The sequence below is a fragment of the Sorex fumeus genome, unplaced genomic scaffold, assembly GCF_029834395.1.
Source record: "Sorex fumeus unplaced genomic scaffold, SorFum_2.1 ptg000083l, whole genome shotgun sequence".
In the NCBI taxonomy this organism is placed as follows: Eukaryota; Metazoa; Chordata; class Mammalia; order Eulipotyphla; family Soricidae; genus Sorex; species Sorex fumeus.
Window position 1 is genome coordinate 10,346,872 of NW_026606140.1, and position 26,460 is coordinate 10,373,331.

General features: G+C 66.5%; 1 protein-coding gene across 3 annotated transcripts in view; it reads left to right on the forward strand.

Annotated features, from left to right (window-relative positions):
• PXN (paxillin) overlaps nt 1-25,904 on the forward strand; it is a 43,615-nt gene extending 17,711 nt beyond the window's left edge. Inside the window, exons 2-13 of one of the 3 annotated variants that reach the window (XM_056131012.1) lie at nt 16,495-16,721; nt 17,006-17,121; nt 17,402-17,526; nt 17,613-17,814; nt 18,076-18,202; nt 21,453-21,758; nt 21,979-22,167; nt 22,268-22,438; nt 22,568-22,741; nt 23,020-23,101; nt 23,183-23,331; nt 23,841-25,904. In XM_056131012.1, the coding sequence (XP_055986987.1) occupies nt 16,495-16,721; nt 17,006-17,121; nt 17,402-17,526; nt 17,613-17,814; nt 18,076-18,202; nt 21,453-21,758; nt 21,979-22,167; nt 22,268-22,438; nt 22,568-22,741; nt 23,020-23,101; nt 23,183-23,331; nt 23,841-24,107 (2,135 nt within the window). In that variant the 3' untranslated portion in view covers nt 24,108-25,904. The remainder of the gene's footprint in view (nt 1-16,494; nt 16,722-17,005; nt 17,122-17,401; nt 17,527-17,612; nt 17,815-18,075; nt 18,203-21,452; nt 21,759-21,978; nt 22,168-22,267; nt 22,439-22,567; nt 22,742-23,019; nt 23,102-23,182; nt 23,332-23,840) is intronic. The other 2 variants (XM_056131010.1, XM_056131011.1) reach the window with 2 other exon arrangements.
• Nucleotides 25,905-26,460: the final 556 nt, after the last annotated feature.

Here is a 26,460-nt window from a genome sequence, read left to right on the forward strand (position 1 = left end):
GGGGTATTGGGGGCACCGGGTGGTGCTGGGCATCAGACCCGGACTCCTGGGCTGTGTGTGGTTGGTGTTTAGGGCCACACCTGGCGGTGTTCAGAGCTTACTCCTGGCTCTGTGCTTGGGGACCACTTCTGACAAGGATCAAGGGACTCTGCGGGGTGCCGGGGATTCGACCCGGGTGCCCTGCCCACTGAGCTCTCTCTTTGGCCCTGAGCGTTCATCTGCCGGTGGTGGGGAGCGGGCGGCAGTGTGGTCACAGGCGAGGGGCCCTCCTGGAGAGTGGCGTGGGGTGCCCAGGCTGCGCTCACTGAGGTGTCCCTCCCCGCATCCTGCTTGGTGCCAGGCTTGGAGGCAGTGCAAGTGTGTGTGTGTGTGTGGCAGCGAGTCCTGGCGGGTGTGTGTGGCAGCGAGTCCTGGTGGGGTTTGGCAGCAAGCACGTGTGTGTCCGTCCTTTGTGGCTTGGCTTGGTGTGAGGAGGTCAAGGTGGTTCACGGCACATTTCCTTCCCCTCGTGACGCTGTCCCGGGCTGGTGGGACACGGGCACTTAGGCACCCTGTTTACACCGGTTTGATGTGTTCTGGGGATTCAACGGAGAGGGCAGGGAACGTTGTCAGGGCAGGCTTCCCAGAGGGGGGTCCCCCAAGTGGTGCAGAGGGGCGCAGGGGCCCAGGGGCCGCTGCCAGCAATGCGCAGAGAGCTGGACTGGCAGTTCAGCGCTGGCCCGAGGCTGGTGCCGCTCAGGGGCCCCTGCAGTGCTGGGGATCACAGCGGGGGCCCCCCGCGGGCAGCGCGTCTGCCCTCTGGGCCTCACGCCCTGTGCCCGAGGTAGATGCTTTCCATTCGCACGGCACAGAGGAGGGAGTGACCCGTGTGTCGTGAGGATGGGTCTGCTGAAGCTTGGACGGGCCTCAGGGGAGCGGGAGCGCCACATGCCAGGTCTGCAGGGAGGAGGGTGCCTGTGCCTGTGTGTGCACACTCTTTGGCAGTTGATTTGACACCTGGGTCCTCGTGAGACCTTTAAGAAAACCTGCTTTAGGGAGCTGGAGTGATAGCACAGTGGAGAGGGCATTTGCCTTGCACACAGCCGACCCGGGTTCGATCCCCGGCATCCCATACGGTCCCCCAAGCACCGCCAGGAGTAATCCCTTAGTGCAGAGCCAGGAGTGACCCCTGAGCATCGCCAGGTGTGACCCCCCAGAACACAACTACCCTAACTCGCCTCAGCCTCTGCTGCTTGCTGGCCTTTGCATCCTCAGTGGAGTGACCATGGGGTGGCCTTGGCTTGGCCACTGGGAGGGTGCTGGCCTCTGGGCCTCTGTGAGCCTCCTGAGCCACACCAGCCAGCTCTGCCCAGAGTCGGCCGGAGTGGGCGGGTTCTGAAGGGTATTTCCACAGTTTGGGGCCCAGGTTGCACCCTGCGGGGGAGCCCAGGGCCCCAGCGGCAGGAAGGACCTGGTTCCGGTGATCACACGCTCCCCCGCTCCCCCGGAATGGGCAGTCGGGATGGAGCACGCGCCTCTGGATTTCCGCAGGGGAGCGCTGGACTTGGGGAGCCCGCGAGCCCCACGGTGAACACCTGCCTCACCGCCGCCTCCTGGCCCCCGGGGAGATCCATAGGCACTTGGCCCGTGGCCAGGACAGGCCCGTGGGCCCCGGTGTGGGGGGTCCCCGAGGCTCTGCCTGTCCTGGACGCTGGCCCTCGTCCCACTCCTTCTCTGGTGGCTGCGTTGTCCTCCCGGTCCTCCCGGGAAGCAGACGGGGGCGGCATCCTGCACGCCTTCCCGTCTCTCCCGAGCCACCAGCCGTGCAATTACCAGGTCTTGTTGCTCCCAACCTAGATTTATGTAGAGCAGCGCTCCTCTTGCCCTCTCCCTGGGCGAGCCTCCCCCGCGTCCCTGCCCCACCCTGTGCCAGCCGACCCGCAAGCCTGGTCCTGCCGGCCCTGCCCGCAGCCCCGCAGCCCTCCGAGGCTTGCCCGTGTGAGTCCAGACTTCGCAGCCGGCCCTCGCTTCTTGTCCACCAGGCTGGGCTTTTTCATCCCCGCTCGGCCCCCTGTCTGCCCATGCTTCCGCGGCCGGGAGCTCCTTCCCTTCCCCGGGGGCCTTGATGATGGCTCGGTCCTCCCAGGTGGGGCCTCCTGGGCATGGACCCCGTGTCCTTGTCTCTCTGTGCCCGGCACAGAGGTACTGAGCAGCTTCGGGGTCCCCCCTGGTGCCGCCATCAGACTGGTGCCTGCTCTGCCTTCGCTGGAAAGGGTTGCGGTGCCTGGGGGCCAATTCCAGAAGTTTCCAGCAGGTGGGACTGAGGCAGAGGTGATGCTGTAGGCACCAGACTTGGTCTTCCCAGGAGCCCAGACGAGGGCTGGAGAGATAGTCCAGGTGTTACAGGCTTTTGCTTTCCATGCAGTCAACCCTGGTTCGAGTCCTGCCACTGCATGTGGTTTCTCCCTCAACACCGCCAGGGGCCACTCCTGAGCACTGAGGAACAGCGCCTGAGCATCAAATCCCCCACTGCCAACACACACACACGCACACACACACACACACACACACGGACACCGGAGTGAGCTGAGTTACGTGGTGCAGGGGACATGACCTCCCTGGAGTCACGCTGCTGGGCACACACACACGGCTTCTCTGTGTCTGTTTGGCCCCACTGACGGCACTCAGGGGCTGCTCCTGACAGGGCTCAGGTCCCCGAGATGCTGCCTTGGACCCGGGGCCCCTGCACGCAGAGCCTGTGCTCCAGCCCGGCAAGCCGTCTCTCGGGCTCTGCGCCTGCCTTGCGGTGGCCCAGTGACCTGGCTTAAGCTCCTTTCTGGTGGGACTCGCTGCCTCTTGCCATGGGCAGGACTTGAGGGTCCCTTTTGCCCCGGGCTTGGGGAGCGCCACTGAGTTTGTGGGAGGAGTGGGCGGCTGGAGTGCATGTCCTGTGGAGCACTGATGACCTCCGGGGCTGCCCAGGTCCATGCTGCCTCCATGGCAGAACCTTCTGGGTAGGACCTCAGATGGGGCAGTGGGAGCAAGGACACCCCCACCCCAGCCCCCCAGGATCCCTTCCTCCAAGCTTGCATTGTTGAGTGCTGATGGCACTGTGGGGGTCGGGAGGGTGGTCTTTCATGGGGTAGGGTGAGCGTGTTCAAGGTTTTCTCCTGGCTCTGTGCTCAGGGATCACTCCCTTGGGGCCATATGGGGATGCCAGAGATCGAATCCAGCTCGGCTGTGTGCAGGGCAATGCCTTCCCCACTGCCGTGTGACTGGCCCCCAGGAAGGTGATCTTTGGACTGGACTGCGGCGCCCATCTCTCCTTGGCCTCTTGAGTGCCCAGTGCCCCTCCCCCGCCCCACCCGGGCACAGGGGCCTCTGGGGGTCCCCGTGTAGCGACCCTTTGAACTTGGGGATGACTTTGAAGCCAGGGGAAGGGAGAGTGGAATTTTGGCTGTGTCTTGCACAAGCCGCTCAGCTTCGTAGCCAACATTGTGTCGTTGGCAAAGCCCGTACATCCGTCCGTACATCTGTCCGGTCTAGTGCAGGGACAGCTGTGCGCGTGCGCAGGGTGCCCCCCCCCACCTGCACAGGTGGGACGAGTGGTCTCCGGGATGGGCGGGGCCGCTGCTCAGCCGATTGCCACCTGCTGTCGCCTGCATGTGGGTCCAGGCTCAGTATCTCGTGGGGGTGCCAGCGAAGGGAGCGGAGTGCCAGCACTAGCCCCCAGCCGTTCTCCTGGGGCTGCAGACGGGCTCTGGAGGACTGGCAGGTACCAGGCTTGGGGAGAGTTGGGGGGAGGCCCCTTGCCGACCCGGAATGTGGGGAGGGGTGTGGGACACGGGGTGATGGTAGAAGATTCCTGACTGCTGCACATCCAGAAATCAGGCCCAACCAGCCGCGTTGTGAGTCTGAGGGCGACGGCGGGACGTGGGGATCGCGGATGGTGCAGGATGGACCCCTGAGCGCCTTACCCATGCGTCTCTCTCTCGGGCCCCCGGGGCTGCATTTCTTCAGTTCCAAGAGGCCGGGAGTGTTTCCGGAAGCTCTGCTGTAGCCGCTGGCCCGGCTGTGCAGTGAAACCTCAGTTTCCCAAGAGCAGCTCAGAGCCCATCAAGAGCACCGGCAGCTGGGGGGGGTGAAGGGGCCCAGCCTGCCGGCTGTGGGCTCATGCCCTCTGCTGCGTCCTGTGCTGACCCCTTAGTTTTCCTTCCCCCTGTCCTGCAGCCCCTGGCACTGCGTTGCTGGAGGGCGTCTGTGCCCGTGATCTGCCACCGCAGCCCCTGGCTCTCAGCCTCCGAGGGCTCCTGTTCACCAACACAGATCGGTGGGCATGCGGACGGCCGGGAACCAGGGACGCAGGGAGCAGGCTGCGTCGACCCCACGGCAGCTGCCCCTGCCCCTGGCCACTGGCACTTCCGCCTTCAGCCACGGACACTTGATCCCTTCGCCACACTGGCGGGCAGGGTGGCACTGCCGGCCCCTGGGACTTTCCCTCAGAGGACCTGGGCTCCGCGGGAGGCTGCCTTGGCCTCTGGGCCCCGGTTTTGAAATTTGTCCTGAGAGGCTCAGGTGAAAACAGGGGTCTTTGTCCACAGTGAGGTTTGATGTGACTTGGCCCAGCTCCGCCCCCCCAGCTCTGTGTGGGGCGGTAATTGGGGTGCACCCACCCAGGCGCACCCTTTGCTCAAAGAGTGTCGCCGCCTCCCGGGACTGAGTCCAAAGAAGATGTCAGAGGTTTTTTGTTTGTTTTTTAGGTCGCACCTGGCCCTAGACAGGGGTTAAGCCTGGCTCTGCACAGGAGTCACTCCTGGCTGTGCTCGGGACTGTGTGGGATGCCGGAGATTGAGCCCGGGTCAGCCTCGGGCCCACCCACTGGGCTGTCTCCAAATACCACCGTTTGTTTGGTTATTTATGTTACAACACCCAGCGGTGCTCTGGGCTGACTCCAGGCTCTGCAGGTAGGAATCACTCCCGGTGGTGCTCTGGGGACTAGACGGGATGCTGGGAATCGAACCCGGGTTGGACACATGCAGGGCAAGTGTCTTTCTCATTGTACCGTCGCTTGGCCCCAAGGATGCCACAGTTTGGCCCAACAACTTTCACTTTCTTTGGTGTTCTGTTTTTGGGCCACTCTCAGTGGTGCTCAGGGCTGACTCCTGTCTCTGTGCTCAGAGATCACTCCTGGCAGAGCCTGGAGGACCTGTGTGGTTCTGGGGATCCAGCCCAGGTTGGCCACGTGCAAGGCGAGCGCCCTACCGACTGCACTGCCGCTCCAGCACCCACCCCTTTCTCTTTGTGCTTGGGAGCACACCTGGCAGCGCCAGGGATCGATGCCTGCCAGCCCCCTGAGCTGTCTCCCCAGGAAGCTGAAGATGCCCACTTTCATTTGTTTCTTTCTGTTTTTTTCTTTTTGGGCCACACCCGGCGATGCACAGGGGTTCCTCCTGGCTCCACACTCAGGAATTACTTCTGGCGGGGGTCAGGGGACCCTATGGGATGCTGGGAATCAAACCCAGTCGCCCTACCTGCTGTGCTATCACTCCGGCCCCTCGTGTATTTTTTTAATTCGGGGTCACACCCAGCCGTGCTCAGGGCTGCTCCTGGCTGTGTTCAAGGGTCACTCCTGGTGACCATGCAGCAGGGCCATGCAGTGCTGGAGATGACACCAGAGTCAGCCGTATGCAAGATAAGCGTCATCACCCCCGAGCTGGCTCTCTGAACCCCTGAACTTCTGCTTCTTTTTTTTGCTTTTTTAGGTCACACCCGGCGTTGCACAGGGGTTACTCCTGGCTCATGCACTCAGGAATCACCCCTGGCAGTGCTCGGGGGACCCTATGGGATGCTGGGAATCGAACCTGGGTTGGCTGTGTGCAAGGCAAACGCCCTCCCTGCTGTGTTATTGCTCCAGCCTCTCAACTTCCACTTTTAAAAGGAGAAATGAGCGGGGTCAGAAGGGCAGGAGCGGGTGGGGTTGGCCAGCTTGACCACTTCCTTTTTGATCATTTCCTGTGTGGACATCAGGGTGGAATGGGATGGGATGGGGACAGCCCCAGTGGGCACTCCCAGTCCCCGTCAGAGGTTGTCTGGTTAGCCCTGGGGCTCCCTGAGCTTCGGCCTGGCCACTTGGGAGCGGAAGCACTGGGGTCCGCATCCCTTCTCGGGACGCTGAGCCCCCCGCTTCCCTCCCCCCGGCCCCCCACAGGGCAGGGTGGGCACCAGGAGTGTGGAACGAGGGGGCTCCGCCCTTGCTGGTGCTGGCCAGCTGCCCCCGCCGCTCCGAGCATCCGCACTCGGCACACTTCCCTGCCCGCCAGCCCATCTCTCGCCCAACACGGCTGTGGGGGTCCTGGGGGCAGGAGCGGCCCACGGGAATGTCACCCTGTCCCTCCCTGGGAGCCCTGTGTGCGTCAGAAGACCCTTGCCACCGTTCAGGCCAGCTTCCAGACACCCTGTGGGCGTGCTCCGGGGGACTCTGCACAGGGGGCTTCCTGGGGGACACCGTGGGCTGGGGGTGGGCTGCCGGCTGTGCAGGGGGAAGCTGGGATCTCCTGCAACAGAATAGCCCAGGCCTGGAGCCGGGGAGCATCTCAGGGCTGGGAACTTGTGCTTTTGCATGTGGGCACCTTGGGTTTGAGCCCTGGCACTGTGTGGCCCCCCTCCCCCCCACGCCCAAAAGGAGAAAAAAACCCAAACCTGAGGAGCGCCAGGAATGTGTCCAAGTGGCCAAGCTCAGGTGTGGTGTGTGCCTGGCCCCGTGTGGCCCGACAGCGCTGGGGGGTCCTGGCGGCTGCCACGTGCCTCCCGGCAAGGTCTCTGTTACAACTGGAATCTGCAGACTGGAGGAGGCAGCCCTCCACGTCTGGCCAAGCCTGCAGCCGTCTCCGGCCTCCTCCTCCTCCTCCTTGCTCCTCGCCGGGCCCTTCCCCAGGGTCCCGGAGATGTTCTAGGGGCTGTCGTTCCGCACGCAGGAGCCCCAGGTTCACTCCCCGGCCTGCCTGGCCCCCCGGAGCCCCGCCAGGGACGGCTCCAAACAGACTAAATACATGCAGCCGTTCTCCCTCGGGGTTCTGCCTCTTCCCAGCCTCTGTCCCCGCGCCCTCTGCCTGGGTGGGCTGCTCACGGTGGCGTGCGGAGTCTCAGGCCGGTTCTGTTCCCGTGCTGTCCCCTCTGTCCTGGTCGTCCCACACGGCCCGCTCCCCGGTGGGTCGGTCTCAGGAAAAGCCCGTCTTTCCCACCTATGTGCTCCGGTGCTTTCCTGGTAACTGGTCAACCCTGAGGTCGACCAGTCAACCCTGCAGAGCCCTGAAGGCTGCTGCAGCCCTCGGCCTGGCCAGGAAGAGGCCGACTTCCCAGAGGGGAAGGGAGAAATGGGGTGGTGGGGGTGGTGGGGCTCCCCTCCTCTGCACTGGAGCTGGAAGCGCTTCCCTTGTGCTCCCCAAGCCTGGGGTCACACCTGGCCCCTGGCTGGCGATCTTGGGGGACTCGGGAGGGACTGAGATGAGACTTGGGGCTTCTGCGTGTGCACTGGCCCCTCCCTCAACCATCCCCTCACTGGGGAGGTGCCGACAGCCAGCGGTGACACCAGCTGTCAAGTGGTCCCCGGAGAGTTGTGTCTTGCTCAGAACTGAGCCGGCGGCTTCCAGAACTTGTGAGGTCAAGGTGGCAGGCCGGGTGGTGGTGATCTGGGAAATAAGAGTGTCACGGGAGTGCGGGGGAGTGTGTGTGGAGGGGGGTCTGCTCTCCTGCCAGCCCCTTCCCCAGAGCCCTGGTGACTGAACGTGGTACTGACCGGCTCTCCCTGCTGTGCGGACCTGCAGCTACCTTCTCTGGGGTAGCTGCAGGGCCGCACAGCAGGGAGAGCCGGTCAGTACCACAGTCGCTGTCCTTCCCGAGGCGTGCCTGGTCTTTGGGACTCTTTCTCGCTCTTTCTCACAGTCAAGAAAGCAGGGTCGGGCGCCTGGCGCTGGAGCGATAGCACAGTGGGGAGGGCGTTTGCCTTGCACGCGGTTGACCCGGGTTCGATTCCCAGCATCCCATAGGGTCCCCTGAGCACCGCCAGGAGTAATTCGTGAGTGCAGAGCCAGGAGGAACCCCTGTGCATTGCCGGGTGTGGCCTAAAAAGCAAAATAGTAATAATAGTAGCACTGCACTGTAGCATTGTCGTCCTGTTGTTCATCGATTTACTCGAGTGGGCACAGGTAACGTCTCCATCGTGAGACTTGTTGTTACTGTTTTTTGCCATATAGAATATGTCACGGGGAGCTTGCCAGGCTTTGCCGTGCAGGCGAGATACTCTCGGTAGCTTCCCAGGCTCTTCGAGAGGGACGGAGGAATCAAACCCGGGTCGGCTGCATGCAAGGCAAACGCCCTACCTGCCGTGCTATGGCTCCAGCCTAATAATAATAATAATAATAATAATAAAAAGCAGGGGGCTGGAGCCATAGCACGGCGGGTAGGGCGTTTGCTTTGCGTGAGGCCAACCCGGGTTCGATTCCCAGCATCCTATAGGGTCCCCGAGCACCACCAGGGGTAATTCCTGAATGCAGAGCCAGGAGTAACCCCTGTGCAGTGCCGGGTGTGACCCAAAAACAAACAACAGAAACAAGCAAGCAAGCAGGGCTGGGCTGGGCTGGCCGAGGATGAGGCTCGGTGGCAGAGCACTGCCCGGCAGGCGGAGTCTGAGGCGTCGTAGCTCTCTGGCACCTCTCTGCGGGCGCACACGCCCACCCTGTCCGCACTGCTGTGGGTGATCCCTGGGTTGGCCACCAAGTGTGCCCTCCCTGCTTCCCGCCAAGCAGAGGGAAGGAGAGGGAAAGAAGAGGAAACCAAGAGGGCACGGGGCAGAGGCCAGCAAGTCGCCTTTCTGCAGGGCAGGTTGGGGTTGGCCCATGCCTGGCAGTGCCTGGCTTCCCCTTGGCTCTGCACTCTGGGGTCACTCCCGGCAGGGCTCTGGGTGCCTGGGGCCCCACCCAGGCAGGCCACAGGCCAGGGAAGCACCTGACCCACTGTCCTGTCCGGCCCTGGGCTGAATTCTTGAACCTCCTCTTCTGCCTCTGGGGCTTCAGCGGTTGGGGGACCCACTTGGGGCGGAGGACGGGGACCGAGGAGGGCCCCCGGGTGCAATGCCAGCAGCCCCCTCCAGTGGGGGCTCACCTGCTCTCGGGACAGCCCCAAGCATCTCAGCCCTCTAGAAAACGGGCAGCTGGAGCAGCCAGGGGGTCTTGTTCTCCCCTCCCTCTGGCTGCAGCCCTGCCTCTGGGCCCCTCCACCCTTGGCTGGGTCCCGGCCTGGGGCGGGGGTAGGAGCAGAGGCCTCTGCAGCATCAGGGGGTGCCTCTGGTGCGTGGGCACCCCTCTTGTGAGTCTGGGTTCGGGTGGCTGTGACTTCCTGGCAGCGGGGGGCGGGGGTGCTGGAGAGCGTCTCTCTGCCTCTGTCCTTGTGCGGGAGGGAGGGTGGGAGGCAGGGAGGGGGGAGCCCGGCCTCTGCTCAGCGGGTGTCCTCCAGGGAGGACTTGGAACCAGCCCGAGGCACGGAGCGGTGAGGTCAGCGGTTTGCTCAACAAGGAGGCGAGAGCTGGCCGCAGCGGGCCTGTCCCCGCTCCCAGGACTGCTGCCCGCCGCGCGTGGCCCCGTGCTGTGGGCTCCGCACGCCCAGGGAGGCCCTCCATCTGCCACGGCCCTGGCTGCGCCCGCATGGCTTCGGTGCTGCCCCCCTGTCCCCCCCACGACCCCACACGGCCAGGCTGCCTTCAGTCTGGCCAGGGGCGGTGGCCCTGTGCCCCGAGCTCACCCTGCCCTCGTGATCGACCCGGCTCCCAACCCCACCAGTCCATCTGTGGTGTGGACGGACGGGACAGTTTCACTTCTTTGTGGGGGGGGGGGGGTTGGAGGGAGGGTCCGCTGGTGCTTAGTGGCTGCTCCCTGCCCAGTGCTTGGGGTCATTCCTGGTGCGGTCACTCCCAGCAGCACTGGGGGTCCAGCCGGGGCCCCGCCTTCCTTCTAGAACTCTGGGACACGTTCCACTTGGCTGCAGCGCGTGCCCTTGACTCTTGAGCTCCAAGCAGTGCCTTCCAGTTCTTGCTCCTTCATCAGTGGGGTTCTGGGTTTGTCCTGAGGGGGTCCTGGAGGCCCGGGACGAGAGCGCAGGGCGGCCCCTCCGGGTTCCTGGGTTAGGGCTCCTCACGCGGGGCCACGCCTGAGACGCTCAGGACCAGAGTGGCCGCCCAGAGGCTGAGATCTGCTCCCGGGGGCCGGGGGGCTGCCAGTGGCCCTGTGTGGGGTCCCTGTGTAGGAGGTGGCCCCGGCGCTCGCGTGGGTGCTGGCCGGCCGGCGGGATGTTGGCGGGATACGGGTGCTGCACTCAGCGCCTGTTGCTTAGAACGGATGCTCGGGCTTCTCGCGCACCAGGGAGCAAACCTTGGCGCCCTCTTGGCTTGCGTGCTCCTGGACGGTGGGTGTCAACCTCCCTCGGGGGCTTTCACGTCACAGCACCTGGGGGCCCCCTTGGCCTCTCACCTCGCACTGCCGGGGCTCTGCGGCCCTCCCACAACGGGGTTTTGTGAAAAGGGAGAGTATGGGGTGTGGGGCTTGCCCTGTATCCCGGCCCACCGTCACTGCCAGGGGTCAGTCACTCCTGAGCACAGAGCCTGGAACAGTCCCGAGCACCACAGGGCGTGGGCCGAAGTTGGAAGTGCCCAAGTGATCAGAGCTGCGCATGTGTGTCTGTGTGTATGTGTGCGTCTCTGTGTGTCAGCATCTGTGTGTTTACATGTGTGTTTCTGTGTGTGTCTGCATGTATGTGTCTGTGTGTGTCTCTGCGTGTGTTGTCTACCTGTGTGTATGTCTGCGTGTATGTGTGTCTGTGCGTGTGTTTGCATCTGTGTTTCTGCATCTGCGTGTGTCTCGTGTGTGTGTGTGTGTGTGTGCGTACGCAAGCATGGATTCTGGTACCGCTCCAAGTCACAGGATGAAGAGAGCGGGAGGTGTTCTGGGAGAGAATCCACGTCCCCCCTCCCGGTGACCAGTCCATGAGGAACTGGCGGGGGGACGGATGGTGTTGAGAGAACTGCAGGATTCGGACATGAGTGTGTGGGCCCAGTGGGGTGGGGGTGGGGGCGTCTCTCGTCAGTCCCCCTGCGCGTGGGTGCCCCACTGTGAGCTCCTAGCAGCAACCGCCACTCCACCCGCCTCCCGTAGTTCCTGGAACAGACAAACTTGTGAACTCTCCGTGGGTCCCTGCAGAGATGACTCACCGCAGAGCCCCTCCGAGCCTCTGATGGAGATGAGCGCCCGGGAGAAGCCCAGGATGGCCCTGTCCCGCCCGGGCCGTGAGGCGGGAGACGAGGGAAGACCCAGGGAGCAAGGGAACAGCCAGCTCTCTTTTGGGGTGCTTCCTAGCCCAGGCAGGATCTGTTTGCAGGACGGGCGGGGTGGGGGGGCTGGGGCCTTGACCTTACAAAGTCCCGTCTCCTGGCGCCGGGCAGAGGTGGAGGAGAGCTGGCTAGTGGTGTGTGTGGGGCGGGGCCGCCCGGAGGCCGCGCTGGCCTGGCTTGGGGGCCCCCAGGCCCCAAAGGTGTGGAGCTGGATCCCACCTCCTGCTCCCGTTAGGGGAACCCCGAAGCCAGGTGCCCATGTGGGCCCGTCCGTGGGTCCCTGAAGCTCCAGGGCAGCCCTGGCATGGCCTTTCCTCCTACGTCCTCTCAGATCTCGGCTTTCCTGTGCCGTGACCTTGGATGCCAGCCAGGCTCCTCCCCCCCAGCTCCTGCAGCACGTGGGAAGCCCTGCGGTGGAGGCTTTGAAGACACCTTTTCTCGCCTGGTTTCCGGTGGGTCAGCCCCGCTGCCCACTTCCTCCTGAGTCAGCACCGGAGGAGGAGCATGGTGCCGGAGCGAGGAGCGTGGGGCCGCCTCCCAGGCAGGGCTATGAAATATTTACATGATACTACTCTATTGATTGTTTTTCTCCTCCGTCCTGGGGAGAGCCGCTCCTGTCTGGGGTTCAGATAGTAGCAAACCCGGGAGAGCCCAGAGGTGCGCCCAGCCTCCCCAAAGGAGGGTTAGCTCCCCCTGCAACCTGGAAAGCAGGGCTGGGAGGGTGGCACACATCCGGCTCTGCCCACTGGCCCCCCAGAGAAAAACCCACCAGGAAGGTGCTGATGTCTGTGTGGGCAGCCAGCAGCTCCGGTGCGGCCCTGGGCCCCCCTCCTGTCATCTCCCTGCCCTTCGCCCGCTGCTTGGACTGCGCACAGAGCGCAGCTGACTTTGTTCTGGGAGAGGGGACAGCCTGTCGCCCAGAACCCCGATGGCCAGGTTGGCCGGAGGGGGAGTCCCCGGGCAGTGCCTCGCAGGGTCCTAGGCGGTGGGGCAGCTGCGTCTCTCCTCCCCGAACAGTTATCAGGATAGATATACCCAGCTCCCCATTCCTGGGGAGTTACTCACCAAGTAAAAGTACCCCACTGCGGATTAGATTACCCCTGGGCCTGGGCCGGGCGGGGGAGGGGACGCCTTCCTGCCCTGCCGGCCACCCAGAGCCTTCCTGCTGTTCACAGAGCTCCTTCCTAAGGAAGGGCCAGCCTCCGCCTCGTCCCCCGCTCCCCCCAGCGCGTGGGGGCACCCTGGACTGTGGAAGTGGCGCCTGAGCCAGGTGGGCCCCTGTGTGGGCGAATCCTGGGGAGGCGTTGCTGTGCCATCTTCTCAGGAAACTGCCCTCCAGAGCCCGCCTGGAGCTTGTGCCGAGTCCCCCGTACAGCTCTGTTGGTTTTGGGGGGGCTTACTCGGTGGTGCTCGGGCTACTCTCGGTTCAGTGCTCAGGCGTCCGTGCGGTTGCAAGGCCTGCGTGTTACCCACCGAGCTTCCCAGACTCAACACGGGGTGAGGGTGGGAGCTGCCGACCCCCACCCCCTCCTCAGGTTCCCTTGGCTGGAAGCCTGGGGCTCGGTGCCTGGGAGCCTGGGCTGGGCTGGGCCTGCGGCTATTCCAGGTCCTGGGGAGCCCCCATCCCCCTCGTCTGCTTCTGACTCTCCTGACGTTTCCTGATGGCAGCCGGGGCAGCCAAGGCCGGGAGCAGGAGCCTGGCCAGGGTTGTCCACGGGCCCCCTTTGGGTCCAGCCCGCTCTGTTTCTGGGAGGAGTGTGGGGTGAGCACCCTGGTCCACTGAGCTGATTTCTCCCCCGCGGCTGGTGGGCTGCATTGCACACGGGGAGGTGCAGTGCCCTGGCCAGGAGGAGCTGGGTTCAGGACACTGTGCCCCGGTGGGGAGGAGGGAAGGGGCCAGGCTTCCCGCGGCTCTCTGTGACAGGTCCAGTGCCTGAGCCTAGGTGCACAGAGCCGGGGCCATCCCCTTCCTGCGCCCTTCCTGCGGGGCTTGGAGGGGGGCGGCCAGCCTCTGGACCTCCGGATGGGCTGGGAATGCACACACGGGGGCAGCAGGGGCGCAGCTGTTGTGGCATTTGCCTGGAATGTGGGCAGACCGGCCCTTCCGCTCACTCCCTCTGGGGGCTGGGGACGTTCGGGCGTCTTAACTCCCTCGAGGCTGCAGACCTGGCAGCTCCTGCGGGCCTGAGAGGAGACTAAGCCCAGCTCAGCCGGCTGCTAACCCTGGAAGCTCCGGGGCTCTGTGTGCTGGGGGCTCCCTGCAGCCTTCAGCTAACAGCCAGGGGGCCGGGGGAGGGGCAGGTCGGCTGCGTCAGCAGGGGCCAGTGTCCCCCAGGTGGCCTCTGGGTCTCTGGGCCGCTGTCCCACTTGCATCTTGCCTGCCAGGGAGCGAACGAGGGCTGTGGCCAAGGCCAGCCGCCCAGACCAGCTCGCGCTGCTCCCGCGGAGCCTGCCGCAGCCCCCCACCAGTTCCGCCAGGCTCTCTCGGCTTCGTGAAAGTTCCTGGCACGCTCCCGGCTAGGGGGCTGCCGGGCTTCCCCAGCTGGAAAAGTCCTTGAGTGCTGGTGGTTATCTGGGGTGACTCCCGGCGGTGGCCGGAGCCCGCAGGCCAACGGCGCCCCCTGGTGGCAGCAGCGGGCAGATCCCTTTCTCCCTTGCTAGGGTGTGATGGGAGTCTTGGGCCAGCACCCTCCCACACACCCTCACACGCACACCCACGGGACTCACGTGTACGCACATCCCCAACTCTCCTTCTGTGGACATACCTGGAGACCTTCATTTCCCTCGAATGTGCTTGGTCAGCTGGCCCCAGACACGCCTCCCCCCTCAGTGACTCGGCCTTGGACCCAGAACCGTCCTGGAGCCACGAAGTGTGAGGCTGCAGACTGGGGGGGGCGCTGTGGACGAGCAGTGACCGTGTAGGGATGGAGGGCCGGTCTCTGTGGCTGCAGATGGGGTCCCCTTCCAGCCCCCTGGGGAGCAGCTGGCCCGTGCCCCGGGGGCTCTGTTTGCTCTGGCAGGGAGGGGCTCACTGTGCCGGGAAACTTTGGCCTCTGACCCAGAGGCGGCCTGCAGCCTCTGATTTCTTGCTGCAGCTCTGGCTGCCCAGGGTCTGAGGGACCAGGGCGCCCTGAGGGACGGACAGTGATGCCTGGGGACAGCAGACCCCCCCACGGCCCGTGCTTGTTCTTTCCGGGGTTCTCCTCCCTCTGCTACACGAGTGTGGGGAAGAGAAACCGGAAGACGCCAGCTGCCCCCCCACCCCCTCTGCCTCCGTGGGGTTTCACTCTGTGTTTGTTGCGCTCGGCGGCCAGGGCCATTCTTTTCTGTCTTGCCCTGATCGTGCGCCAGGAGCTGGGGAGGCCTAGGAGGGCAAAGAGGACTTGGCCTTCCCTGTCCCCCTCCCCCCCCCCCCGCCTCCCCCTCCATTCCTACCAGGGATTCAAGTCCTTTCCTGAGTTTCACGGAGCCGGTCAGAGCTGCGTCGGGCAGCTCTGAGCCGACCATCTGCCGTCCCCGTAAACCTCCTCGCTGTGCCGCCAGGGACGAGTTATGAGCCCCGGCTCTCCGTGGAAACCGAGTCAGGGAAGCTAAGTGATGGTCGAAGTGGCCCCCGGGAGTAGGTGGAGATGTGGGGTCTGATGCCTCCAGGCCCTGTGATCGGGTGGCTCCCCGCCTGCGGGGGGTTCCGAGGTTCAAGGAGCTGTCGAAATGAATGGGAAGCCAGTGTGCGGCGGCCGAGGGCACAGGACCCTCCAGGGGCGGGGGCAGGGGGGCTGCCTTTGGTGTCGTGTTGTGTTTGGGGGCCTCAGACTGATCCCGGTGCGCCACTACGGGCAGCTTGGGCACTGCCATGACACTCCAGGGCAGGACACCCAGGGGCCACTCCAGGGGCCACTCCAGCCTGGCAGGCAGCATGCAGAGCCCGCCCCCACCCGCTGTCCCATGACCTGCAGCCTGTGGTGGGCGGGCCCCGCCCTGTCAGGTCTGGCCCGGGAGAGACGGGGCAGCCCGGGCAGCAGGTGTGGCCGTGCAGAGGGCACTGGGATTGGCCAGGGACGCGCTTCCTTTTCCGCCGTTACCTAGACAGCCGCTTGGTCGCCCCCCGCCTGGCTGGCGTTCCGGTTTGCGGTGTCAGGAAGTGACTCCTTGGGACCTCGCCCCGCCTGGCAGCCGGGACCCCCAGTTCCTCGTGCTGGTCCTGGAGCTGGGGCCGGGGGTAGGTGTGGCCAGCTGGGCTATGCGGCGGGTGGCCGCAGAGGGAGAAGGTGAAGAGGGCCCGGCTCCCTTCTGGGTTAGGGTGGGGTCCCCAGGGCGCCACTGTGATGGCCGCAGCCAGGTTTGGGGGGTTTGGCTCCCCAGGGGGCGGGCATGGCCGCCGCTCCTCGAGCCTGGCTTCAGGTCCCCCATCTGAACCACAGAGTTCCAGCTCCCGGGCGAGGCGGGTTGGCAGGACGGGGCGGTCTGTCCCTGACCACCCCACCTGCAGCCGTCCCCCGGGGTTCCTAGCAGGGTGAGGGGAGCAGGGACCCAGCCCCTGTGCGGGTGTTGGTGTTGGGACTCCAGGAGGGGTGTGAAGGGGGCAGGGGGGAGTGAGCTGCTCAGACCCCGCTCCAGCAGTGCCCTTCCTGACCCGAGGCCGGGGAGACCGGGCCCTCCAGCCGCCCGGGGAATGGAAGCGTCACTCGGGGCCCCGGGCCTCGGCCAGGCTAACTTGCCGGGCTCCTGCAGAAGCAGCCATGGCGGGGACCCCCGTGCTGATGCCTCTCCACCCCCTGCCCCGGCCCAGGAGGGCAGGGGCCACCTCAGGGGCCCCTCCTGTGGGGGACCGAGGGAGCTGAAGTGGGCCCGGTGCTGCCCAGCCCCTCCCTGCCACAGTGCCGGTGACGTGCCCGGCCCCTCCCCTCCCCTCCCACTCTCCTCCCCGCCTTGCCCTGGGGAGTCGGAGTTCTCAGGCTGGCATTTCTGACTCCCTGCCAGCCAGCCGCACGGCCCGGCCCTGAGGGCTCGCAGGCAGGTAGGAGACCCTCTAGAGCCCCAGCCCGGCATGGCTCCTCTGGGGCAGGTGCTCAGGGGGGCCGGGCCGGGGGCTCGGGCCCCCCACCCTGTTCTCACCTGCCTCCACCTTGTCTCCGCAGACGCCCTGCTGGCGGACTTGGAGTCCACCACCTCCCACATCTCCAAGCGGCCCGTGTTCCTGTCGGAGGAGACCCCCTACTCCTACCCCACGGGGAACCACACGTACCAGGAGGTGGCCGTGCCCCCGCCCGTGCCCCCGCCCCCCTCCAGCGAGGCCCTCAATGGCTCTGCCCTGGAGCCCCTAGACCAGTGGCAGCCCAGCGCCCCCCGCATCACCCACCAGCAGGTAAGGGGGTTCCCTGGAAGGGGCGTGGGGAGCCGAGAGAGGACTGGAGCGGGCGGGGAGACGCTGGGGAGACCTCTGGCTCCCCCGCCCGCCAACCCCCACGAGGGCCGGTGACCAAGCCTTACTCACCTCCCTCGGGGCCAGGACTGGGAATTCCCTGTGGGTGACGGGCTGGGGTGTGAGGGCTGAGGGACGGGCTGGAGTGATGGTGACGGGCCAAGGGGCTCTGGGGGTGCCGGGGGACGCTGGGGGGGTTGAGCCCCTGAGCGCTGCTCTCCCTGCAGCCTCAGCCCCCATCCCCCGTCTACGGGTCCACGGCCAAAACCGCCGCTGCCTCCCTCCCCCAGGACGCCGGGGGCTCTCCGTGTTCCCGCGCCGGCGAGGAGGAGCACGTGTACAGGTGTGTCCCTCGCCCCAGCCCCAGGCCCGCGTGCGTGCGTGCGTGCGTGTGCGGGGGTCTGTGGGTGATGGCGGCCCAACCGACAGGCGCTGGGGCAAGACTTCCTTCCTCCTCGTCCTCCTCGTCCTCCTCCTTCCCGTGTCCCAGGTCCGCCCTGGGAGGGACCGCTCGCTTGCCTTGTCCCCCACCCCTGCCTGCCCGCCCCCACCTCGTGCTCCCGAGGATCTGGGGCCGCGGGCCCCACCTCAAACCACTGTGCCTGCCGCCCCCCCCCCCCCAGCTTCCCCAACAAGCAGAAGTCAGCGGAGCCGTCCCCCACCGTGATGAGTGGGTCCCTGGGCAGCAACCTGTCCGAGCTGGACCGGCTGCTGCTGGAGCTCAATGCGGTGCAGCACAGCCCCCCAGGTATGGCCCCCCCTGGTGCGGCTGTGCGGCCTCGGGCTCTCGGGGGGAGGGAGGCCCCAGGCTCAGCCTCCCTCTCCCCCCGCAAGATGAGGCCAACGCCAGCCCCCCGCTGCCCGGGACCCTGAGCCCCCACTATGGCATCCTGGAGAACAGCAGCGCCCTGGCGGCCAAGGCGGGGCCCCTGCCCAAGGAGAAGCCCAAGCGCAACGGCGGCCGCGGGCTGGAGGCCGTGCGGCCCAGCGTGGAGAGTCTCCTGGACGAGCTGGAGAGCTCCGTGCCCAGTCCCGTGTGAGTGCCCGCGGAGAGAGGCCCTGGGCGCAGAGCGTGGCGTGGCCCCCCCCCCCCCCCCCGCCTCCCGGGTGCCCGCCTCCGGCCTGCATGTGCGCATCCATGAGACGGAGGGGGGACAGGGAGGGCGCGGGGCTCACTAGACCACCCTCAGCTGCTCAGCACCCAGCCTTGGGCTAGACTTGCACCCGGGGCGGTGGACACCGGGGCCGAAGCCAAGCTGGAGGGGCCCCCGTGTGACGCCCGCTCACCCACCCGCAGCCCTGCCGTCACCGTGAACCAGGGCAGCCCGCAGCGAGCCGCCTCCAGCCAGCAGCAGACGCGCATCTCGGCCTCCTCCGCCACCAGGGAGCTGGACGAGCTCATGGCCTCCCTGTCAGACTTCAAGGTGCTCGTCCTGAGTCTCTGGGGCTGCGGGAACTTGCCCCCCGCCCCCGGGGTCGGAGTCTTGCCCCCGAGTCAGGAACCCGACGGTATCCAACGTGGGATCTGGGTCTGGTGGGGACATTGCTCCCTCTGGGCGCTGCCTGCGAGGACGAGGGAGCCGGGACAAAGGGCCCAGTGTTGCGGCCACCCCCGGGGGCAGGAGACCTCGGCAGTTCTGCAGGGCTTGCCCGGCTTCGGCTGCCACCTCCTCTCAGTGCTCGGGCCCGTCCCGCCCTCCTGCCTGCCGCCGGCTGGGCCTGCCCGAGGTCCCCCTCCGCGCTGCTTGCTTCCGGCTCCCCGGCTGGCAGCCCTGCAATGTTTTATTTAGAGGCCCCGGTATTGATGGAGCCCGCCAGCACTTGCTGACTTGGCCCTTCCTGGTGGGCAGCCAGGCCTCTGGGCCAGGGAGGCTGGGGGTGGGGCCTCCCGCAGCCAGCTGGCTGGCCTGTGAGGGGGAGGCCCTGGGGGGTGTGGGGCTGCCGCGTTGGACCCCTGGGAGCCCTGCCCTGCCCTGCCCTGCGCGTCAGGCCCTTGCTCGCTCGTGTGGACCCTGGTGCGGGGGGCTTCTGGCTGTGCGCCTAGAGCAAGGTGTTGGGGTCGGCAGGCGTGGTAGGGCTGAGCTGAGTGGGGCGGGCCGCTGCCGCCCCCAGGCTGGCTGCTGGGACTGGACAGCCCCACAGGCAGGGGACAGGTGGGACCCCGGGCCCCTCCACCCCGGGAGATCTCCGGACGCTGGTCTCCTGCCTCCGCTTTGCAGTCCCCTGGTCAGCGGGCAGTGAGGCCTCCTGGCTGGCACTTCTGAGACCCGTGGCTGCGCCCAGCCCGCGGGAGCCCCCTTCCTCACGGCTCCTCTCTCCTCTCTCCTGCCTCTTATCTCTCTCCTCCTCCAGACCTGCTCCTCGGTGGTGGCCTTGAGTGTCCCGGGCCTGAGGCCCAGCTCAGCACCAGGCGCTGCCCACGTCCTCTCTCGTGCCCCTGGGCCCTCTGTGTCCTCGCTGCCTGCTGTCCCCCGCTCCCCTCCAGGCCCTGGACACTCACTGGAGGGCCTCCGTGTGGAGGAGGCCCAGGGGCAGGGCTGCTTCCCTCCTGAGGCTCTCTGCTGGCTTGATGTGCCCGACCTCGGGGTGACCCCTGACACTCCCCACTCGGGGTCTCCGTGTGCCGAGCTGCACGGCCAGGCCGGGGGTGGCCCCACCAGCGCTGCCCCCGGCCATGCAGTCCCCAGAGCTGGGGGAGCAGGGCCCTCTGCCCGCCCGGTGTGCACTGAGGAGGAGGCCGTGGTCTTCCCTGGGGGAGGGCCCGAGACTCCCCCCAGAGCTGTGGCCGGCCCTCAGGAGGTGGCCGAGCCATGTGTGGTGGCCGTGGACCGGCAGGCCGTCTGCCCCGACACCTGGACTCTCACGAAGGAGCGAGGTCAGAGCCAGGACAGGGCAGGGCCGGACGGCGGCGGGCCTGCAGCTGGACCGGGCAGGCCCACCCCAAGTGCCGAGATCCCCCGGAGGCCCGGGGGCCACGCTGCAGCTGCCACTGAGGCCGAGAGGGACAGGCCCGAGTTTCCATTCGCCACGGCCCTGGACACACCCGCCGCCACGGAGAGGATTTCCACCTCTGGCCAGGCAGGCGCCAGCTCACTGGCATGGCCCCCGAGGCTGAGTGTGGCCCCTCCCGGCTAACCGCATGCAGCCTGGCACTGGCACTCGCATGACTGCAGTCAGCCGGCCCCCAGCCCCGGGACTCTCGGTGACAGCCCTCCTCTTGCTCCTTCCGGCTTTTCCATGGGATGGGCCGCCCCGGACGCCCGCCCTGCGGGGTGGAGAGGGTTTCCGGCCTGGGCTCTGGGGCCGCTCAAGCTGGTCAGAGCATGGCTCGCCCCACGTGGGCCCTTCAGCCCCAGGGCATGGTCTGGGGGCGCAGAGGACCCCAGAGGGCATGACCCGGGCAGCTGTCGCTTCTTCTGTTTCTTGCTTGGTCCCAACTTCACACCCCATCCAGAAATGGCAGCGAATCCAAAATACCACGAGCCCGTGGGTCACGTCCTGTAGACAGGAGAAAACAGCTGACCCTGGCCTGGGGACAGCGCCTGGGCGTCCAGGGCACAAGTCTTGCACGCCCTGGGCCTGCCCAGCCCCCAAGTATCTCTGGGGCTGGCCCTGGTGTTCCCTGAGCACTGTCAGGGGCCCCTGTGCTCGCAGTGCCTCAAGGCCCAAGCACAAAGTGGCCCCCGGGCCTTTGGAGCCTCCAGGCAGGTGGAAAGAGTTGGTGGTCGCTGGGGAGGAGCCTCGTTGCAGGTGGAGAAGCGCCCACTCGCACCCTCGCCTCTGAGGCTTGTTTTCATGGTGGGGGCCTCACTGGGTGGTGCTGGAGGACCGTGCAGTGCTGGGGGTCACACCTGGGGCTCCCGCGAGCCCAGAGCCCATGGCCCGGCCCTGTCCGTGGTCCTTGTTCTCCTCCGGCAGGGCCGCCGTGGGAACAGCGCTGTCACCACTGTGAGGGCCTAGGTAGAGGTCGAGGTCCCCGGGAGCGGAGGGTCTTGTCCAAGGTCACGGTGGGGTGGGGGGATGGGCTGGGGGGGCCCCTGCCACCCCCTGCCACCACCGCTGCCCGCTGGGCCCTCGGGGGCTTGTGTTCCGCCCACCCTTCCCTCGCCAGACCCCCGAGTGTGGACTGAGCAGCCCTGGCCTGACCCACCCGAGCGGGCAGTGACGCCGACCCCTCCCCCCTCAGATCCGTTCGGTGATCAGGAGGAGCCGGGAGACGGGCCACGCACACCCCATGTCCCGGGAGCCCTCCCCTCGCCGCCGGCTGGACCCCGCCACCCTGAGCAGGACCCCATCCCACGAACAGCTCATGGCGGAGCTGCAGGGGCGGCTGGGCATCCAGCCCGAGGCGGAGGAGGCCTGGGGGGCGGCGGGAGCATCCCCCGAGGAGGACTGGCTGACCGAGGGCGTTGTCATCACTGTGCAGCCGCGCGGGCGGCGGGCAGGGGGGCCGCTGGTGGAGAAGGTAGCGAGTGGGTGGGCGTGCGCCAGGAGGCCGGGCCAGGCCTGGCCAGGGCCGCAGACCCCAGCACTGGCTCATGGTGGGACCTAGGGGGTGTCCGGCCTCACTTGGTGGCAGGAAGGGAAAGCCCCAGGGAGGGGGCGTCTCCTCCCCGCCCCGCCCGCCCAGCTGCCGTTTCTCTCTCATCTCTCTCCTTGCTCTCTCCCGCCCAGGTGGTCTTCCCGCCCGGCTCCCCTGTCCCCCTGAGAAGAGCCTCTGTCGCACCTTCTCCTCCTGTCCCTTCTTTGCTCCAGCTCTGCACAGACACCTCCGCCTCCGGCTCCTCTCCTCTGTCCAGCCCACGTGCCCCCGAGGCCACAGGGTCCTCCGCTCTCCCCCACGGTTCCCCCGGGGCCCAGAGTGCTGGGGCCGGGTCCCAGGGTGAGGCTGCACAGGACCCTTCCCCCGCTCCTGCGCCCCAGCCCGTGAGGTCCGTGGGCTGCCAGACGGAGGAGGACCCTCTCTTCCCCCCAATGCAGGCAGGCCTTGGTGGGGTGGGGGGGGGGGGTGCCCTGCTGTCCGCCCACCCCTGCCATCCTGAGGCCTCCGCTCTCTGGCCTGCCCCTCCTGGCCCAGCCCTGGCGGGCTCCCCTTGCTGCCCTGGCCTCTTCTCCTCTCCCTGGCCTCCCTGGGGCCTCTCACGCACCCCCCCTGCCTTTTCCGGCGAGACGGCTCATGCCTCTTTCCTCCCCACCTAAGATCCAGGGCCTGGAGCCGGGAGCGGACGGAGCGCCGTGCCGGGCGGGCGGCTGGCCTCCGCGCGGGCAGGACGAGGGCGGGGTCAGTGCCGGGCCGAGGGTCCCGCGGGACACTGACCCCCGCGGCCGGCCAGCCCACCCCCTCCGCTCTCCGCGAACCTCTGCCCACCTGCCCCCAGCGGGCCTGCAGGTGCCCCCCCGGGTCTCCCGAGGCCCCTGGAGGAGGTGGGAGACCCACTCGGGGTGCAGGCCTGCAGGCCCGGGCACCGACTCTGCCTCTGTCTCTGCAGTTCATGTCCCAGGGGAAGACGGGGAGCAGCTCTCCCCCCGGGGAGCCCCCGAAGCCCGGGAGCCAGCTGGACAGCATGCTGGGGAGTCTGCAGTCGGACCTGAACAAGCTGGGGGTGGCCACCGTGGCCAAAGGCGTCTGTGGGGCCTGCAAGAAACCCATCGCCGGGCAGGTGGGCGGGGGAAGGGGCGTGGCCGGGGAGGGGCGGGGTTGGGTCTCGGGAAGGGGCGTGGCCGGGAAGGGGCGGGGCTGGGTCTTCGGAAGGGGCGGGGCCGGGGCCACCACCTGTGTCCCTCCACAGGTAGTGACCGCCATGGGGAAGACGTGGCACCCGGAGCACTTCGTCTGCACCCACTGCCAGGAGGAGATCGGGTCGCGGAACTTCTTTGAGCGGGACGGGCAGCCCTACTGTGAAAAGGACTATCACAACCTCTTCTCCCCGCGCTGCTACTACTGCAACGGCCCCATCCTGGACGTGCGTGCCGCCCCGCTCCCCCGGGGCCCAGGAAACCCCCCGGCCTCTGTGCCCAAGCCCCTTCGCTCGTAGAACGAGGGCAGTCAGCCTGGGGCCGCCCGTGCCCCACCTGGCATCCTCGGTGGTGCGCGGCTGCTGGTGGGAGGGACCCCGGTGGGCGTGGGGACAGTGGCCTGGGACTGGGGAACGTGCGGCCCGGGGATCCGGGGCAGGGGCGGGGGGCGGCTGCGCGTGGCTGTGGCTCTGGCTCGCTCCTGAGCGTCCCTTTGCTCCCGCAGAAAGTGGTGACCGCCTTGGACCGCACGTGGCACCCTGAGCACTTCTTCTGTGCCCAGTGTGGGGCCTTCTTCGGCCCGGAAGGTAAGGACGGTGCTGCCCCCGCTGCCCCTCTAGCCGGGGCCCGTCGGCCGCCCTGACCGCTCCCCCACTCCCGACCCGCAGGCTTCCATGAGAAGGACGGCAAGGCCTACTGCCGGAAGGACTACTTCGACATGTTCGCCCCCAAGTGTGGCGGCTGCGCCCGGGCCATCCTGGAGAACTACATCTCGGCCCTCAACACGCTTTGGCACCCCGAGTGCTTCGTGTGCCGGGTGAGGGCGGGCACCAGGGCACCCCTCCCCTGCGGCTCGGACACCCTGCTTGGGCTTAACCCTGCGATTCCTCTCCCGGATCCCAGCGGGCCCTGGGCCGGGGGCTCACACCGAGCCCTCCACGGCGGCCCTTGTGCCCGCCTGGGAGCAAAGCGTCCACAGAAGCGGGCGCTTCCTGAGCATTGTTCGGGGGAGAGGGCTGAGACAGGGCCAGCTGTGGCGCTTGGCCGTGGGCTTGCGGCCTTGCCGGCCTGCACCCGCTGTCCCTCCCCAGGGGCCTGCTCTCAGCCCGGGGTGGGAGGGGGGTGTTGGTGAGGGGATGGAGTCTGGGTCGACTGTCCCCGCTTCCCGGTCAGGGGCCAGAGCTGGCTGTGGGAGGGTGTTGCGAAACTGCACGTGCTGCCCGGGGCGTGTCCCTGCCCCGTGGCTGCTGGGGAAGGCCGGAGCTGGGGTCTGGTCCCCACGTGGGCACCGACCCGGCTGAGTCCTCTCCCTCCGCTCCCCCCCAGGAGTGCTTCACGCCGTTCATCAATGGCAGCTTCTTCGAGCACGATGGGCAGCCCTACTGCGAGGTGCATTACCACGAGCGGCGCGGCTCGCTCTGCTCTGGCTGCCAGAAGCCCATCACGGGCCGCTGCATCACCGCCATGGCCAAGAAGTTCCACCCCGAGCACTTCGTCTGCGCCTTCTGCCTCAAGCAGCTGAACAAGGGCACCTTCAAGGAGCAGAACGACAAGCCCTACTGCCAGAACTGCTTCGTCAAGCTCTTCTGCTAGGCGCCTGCCGCCCGCCTCCCCCAGCCCCCTCCCCCGCCGCCGCGGCCACTTGGACCCAGAGGGCCTCCCATCCGGCGGGAGGGGCCGCCCCACTCAAACTGGAACCCACGATCTTGGCTGGTGCAGGGGGGCGGGGGGCGTGAGGGGGTCCCCCTGCTTTGCTTCGCCCCAGGCCGCCTTCCTCCCGCGGCCCCCTCCCCCCAGGATGCCGCTCTTGGACCTCCCGGAGGCCGCCGTCCCACGTGTGTGCGCCCCCCGCCCCCGAACCTGCCTGGCCAGGCCAGCACCCACACTGGAGCCATCTCACGCGTGTTGGCAGCGGGGTGGGGGCAGACGGGGTCTCCTCACTCTTCCTTCCACCCCCCTCCCCCCGCTCACCGTCCTTGTTTCTGAGAGCGTTGGGGGACAGCGGGCTCCCTCGTCAATGCCAGCATCTGTCCACTCCCCCAAGAGCCCAGGGTCCCACAGAAGGCGCCCGTTTTCCTCCTGACCTTCAGCCGCCCCTGGCCCCAGCTAGCATCGTGCTGTGCTGCCTCCCGTCACTCCTCTGGTTCTACTGAGAGAACCCTCTCGAGCAATAATGTTTTCTAGCCGACTTCCATCTCCCTGGGCCCCCGGGCCGGGTCACTGTGCCAACTTTCATACGCTGAGCTTTGAATTCAGACCGGCCGAGTGGGCCTTAACTTCTCTATGCGATGCTGTGGGAGAGATTTTAAACACGTTCCCCTTTTGTACTCCCCTCCTCTCTGGCCGGGCCAGTGTTGGCGGTTGGCCTGGGACCCAGGGATCGGTGGCCAGAAGACGATTTGTATTTTTTTTCTTAGCACAAGTAAGGTGATGGGGGGGCGGGGCACAGCCCTGGGACCCCCGCCCCGGCCTTCCGCGTCACAGCTCCCCGGGACCCTCTTGTAAACTGCTGTATTTGGAACCCCTTCCTTCTTTCCCAGGCCCACACAGCCTGGCCTCGGGGGTCCTGCCCAGTGGGGGCCTGGAACCCCGCACCTCACGGTCCTGTTCTTGAAGGAAACTTGAAGGGGAAAGTACACTTCCGGGGCGCCGTTTCCTGCCCTCAGCCGTTAGGAGCGTCCGCTCCCCCCACGAACCCTTCTGGCAACCAGGAGCACCTTCTCAGCCACTCTCCACCTCCGGGGCTCTCCCCTGCGGCCTTCTCAGGAAAGCTGGGATCTGACTTCGACCTTTGGTCTTGCTGATCCCGCTGGGCGTATCACCGCCCCATGTTCCCCCGCCCCCCCAACTTCTCTCCTCCTCCCCACCCCCAGACAGACTGTCCTTTTCACCTTTGGGACTGAGGTCTGGGGGAGGGGGCTTAGCTTGTGACGAAAGGGCTGATAGGATTTGGGGCAGGGGGACGGGACCCTGGAGAAGCACCAAGAAGCATCGAGAACCCCACCCCTACCCCCGGCTCTCTCCCCCAGAGCTGGGACAGGAGCGGGCAGGCCTGGGGTTCCTCAGAGCCGGAAAGGCCACCCCCTGGGGGTGAAAGCAAGGACTATGCGGACCCCCCCCCACGGGGGCCTGCTGGCAGGGGCTCCTTGAGGGGCCAGACGCGCCCCCCCCAAATCTCACCTCCACCCATAGGCCTTACTGCTCTGTTTACATGACCCAGCGGGTCCCAGCCCCAGGAGCTTTGGGGTTTCTGGGTGTCCGTCCTCTGGGTTGATGATTATTTGATGATTTGATCTTTGATTTCTTTTTCTTCTCCTGTAAACTTCTAACCTGGCTTCTCCTCATTTCAATTTCTGTGATTTATGCCAATAAAGTTTGCCATTATTTTCATCTGTGATCGTGACTTTCTTCTTACTGTTTGAGGCTTTTTTTTTTGGTTTTAGTGACCCCAGCGATGCTTGGGGTTTCACTCCTGACTCTACACAGGTGTCGCTCCTGGTTGGTGCAGTTCCCGAAGAGCACACAGACCCCCCAGGGGCCTTTGGCTGGCCACTCATGTTTTGTTCCCTCAGTCGGGCAGAAAGCTGTGGCAGCCGGTCCCCCTACATGGGCCTTTGGCTGTGGCAGATCTTCAGGATGCAGGTTCTCCCCTGTGTGGGCTCCGTGCTTGGCACAGCAGCTGGTGAGTGAACGCTGGGGAGCAGGGCATTGGGTCCTACCCGGGCACTTCCGGTGGATTCCAGCGGGCATTCTCCCCTGCAGCTGTGGGCAGCCTTACACTCGTGTCAGTGTAAGAGGGACACGAGGAAAGAGATTCCGAGAGGAGGGTGATCAAGTACGAGGCAGCCTCTGCCTGCGTTCACATGTGGGCCTGGCACATCTCGGCCGTAGAATGCTGGCAAGGAGCCAGTTTGCTGTTGAAGATGGTTCTCTACAGTTGACGGCG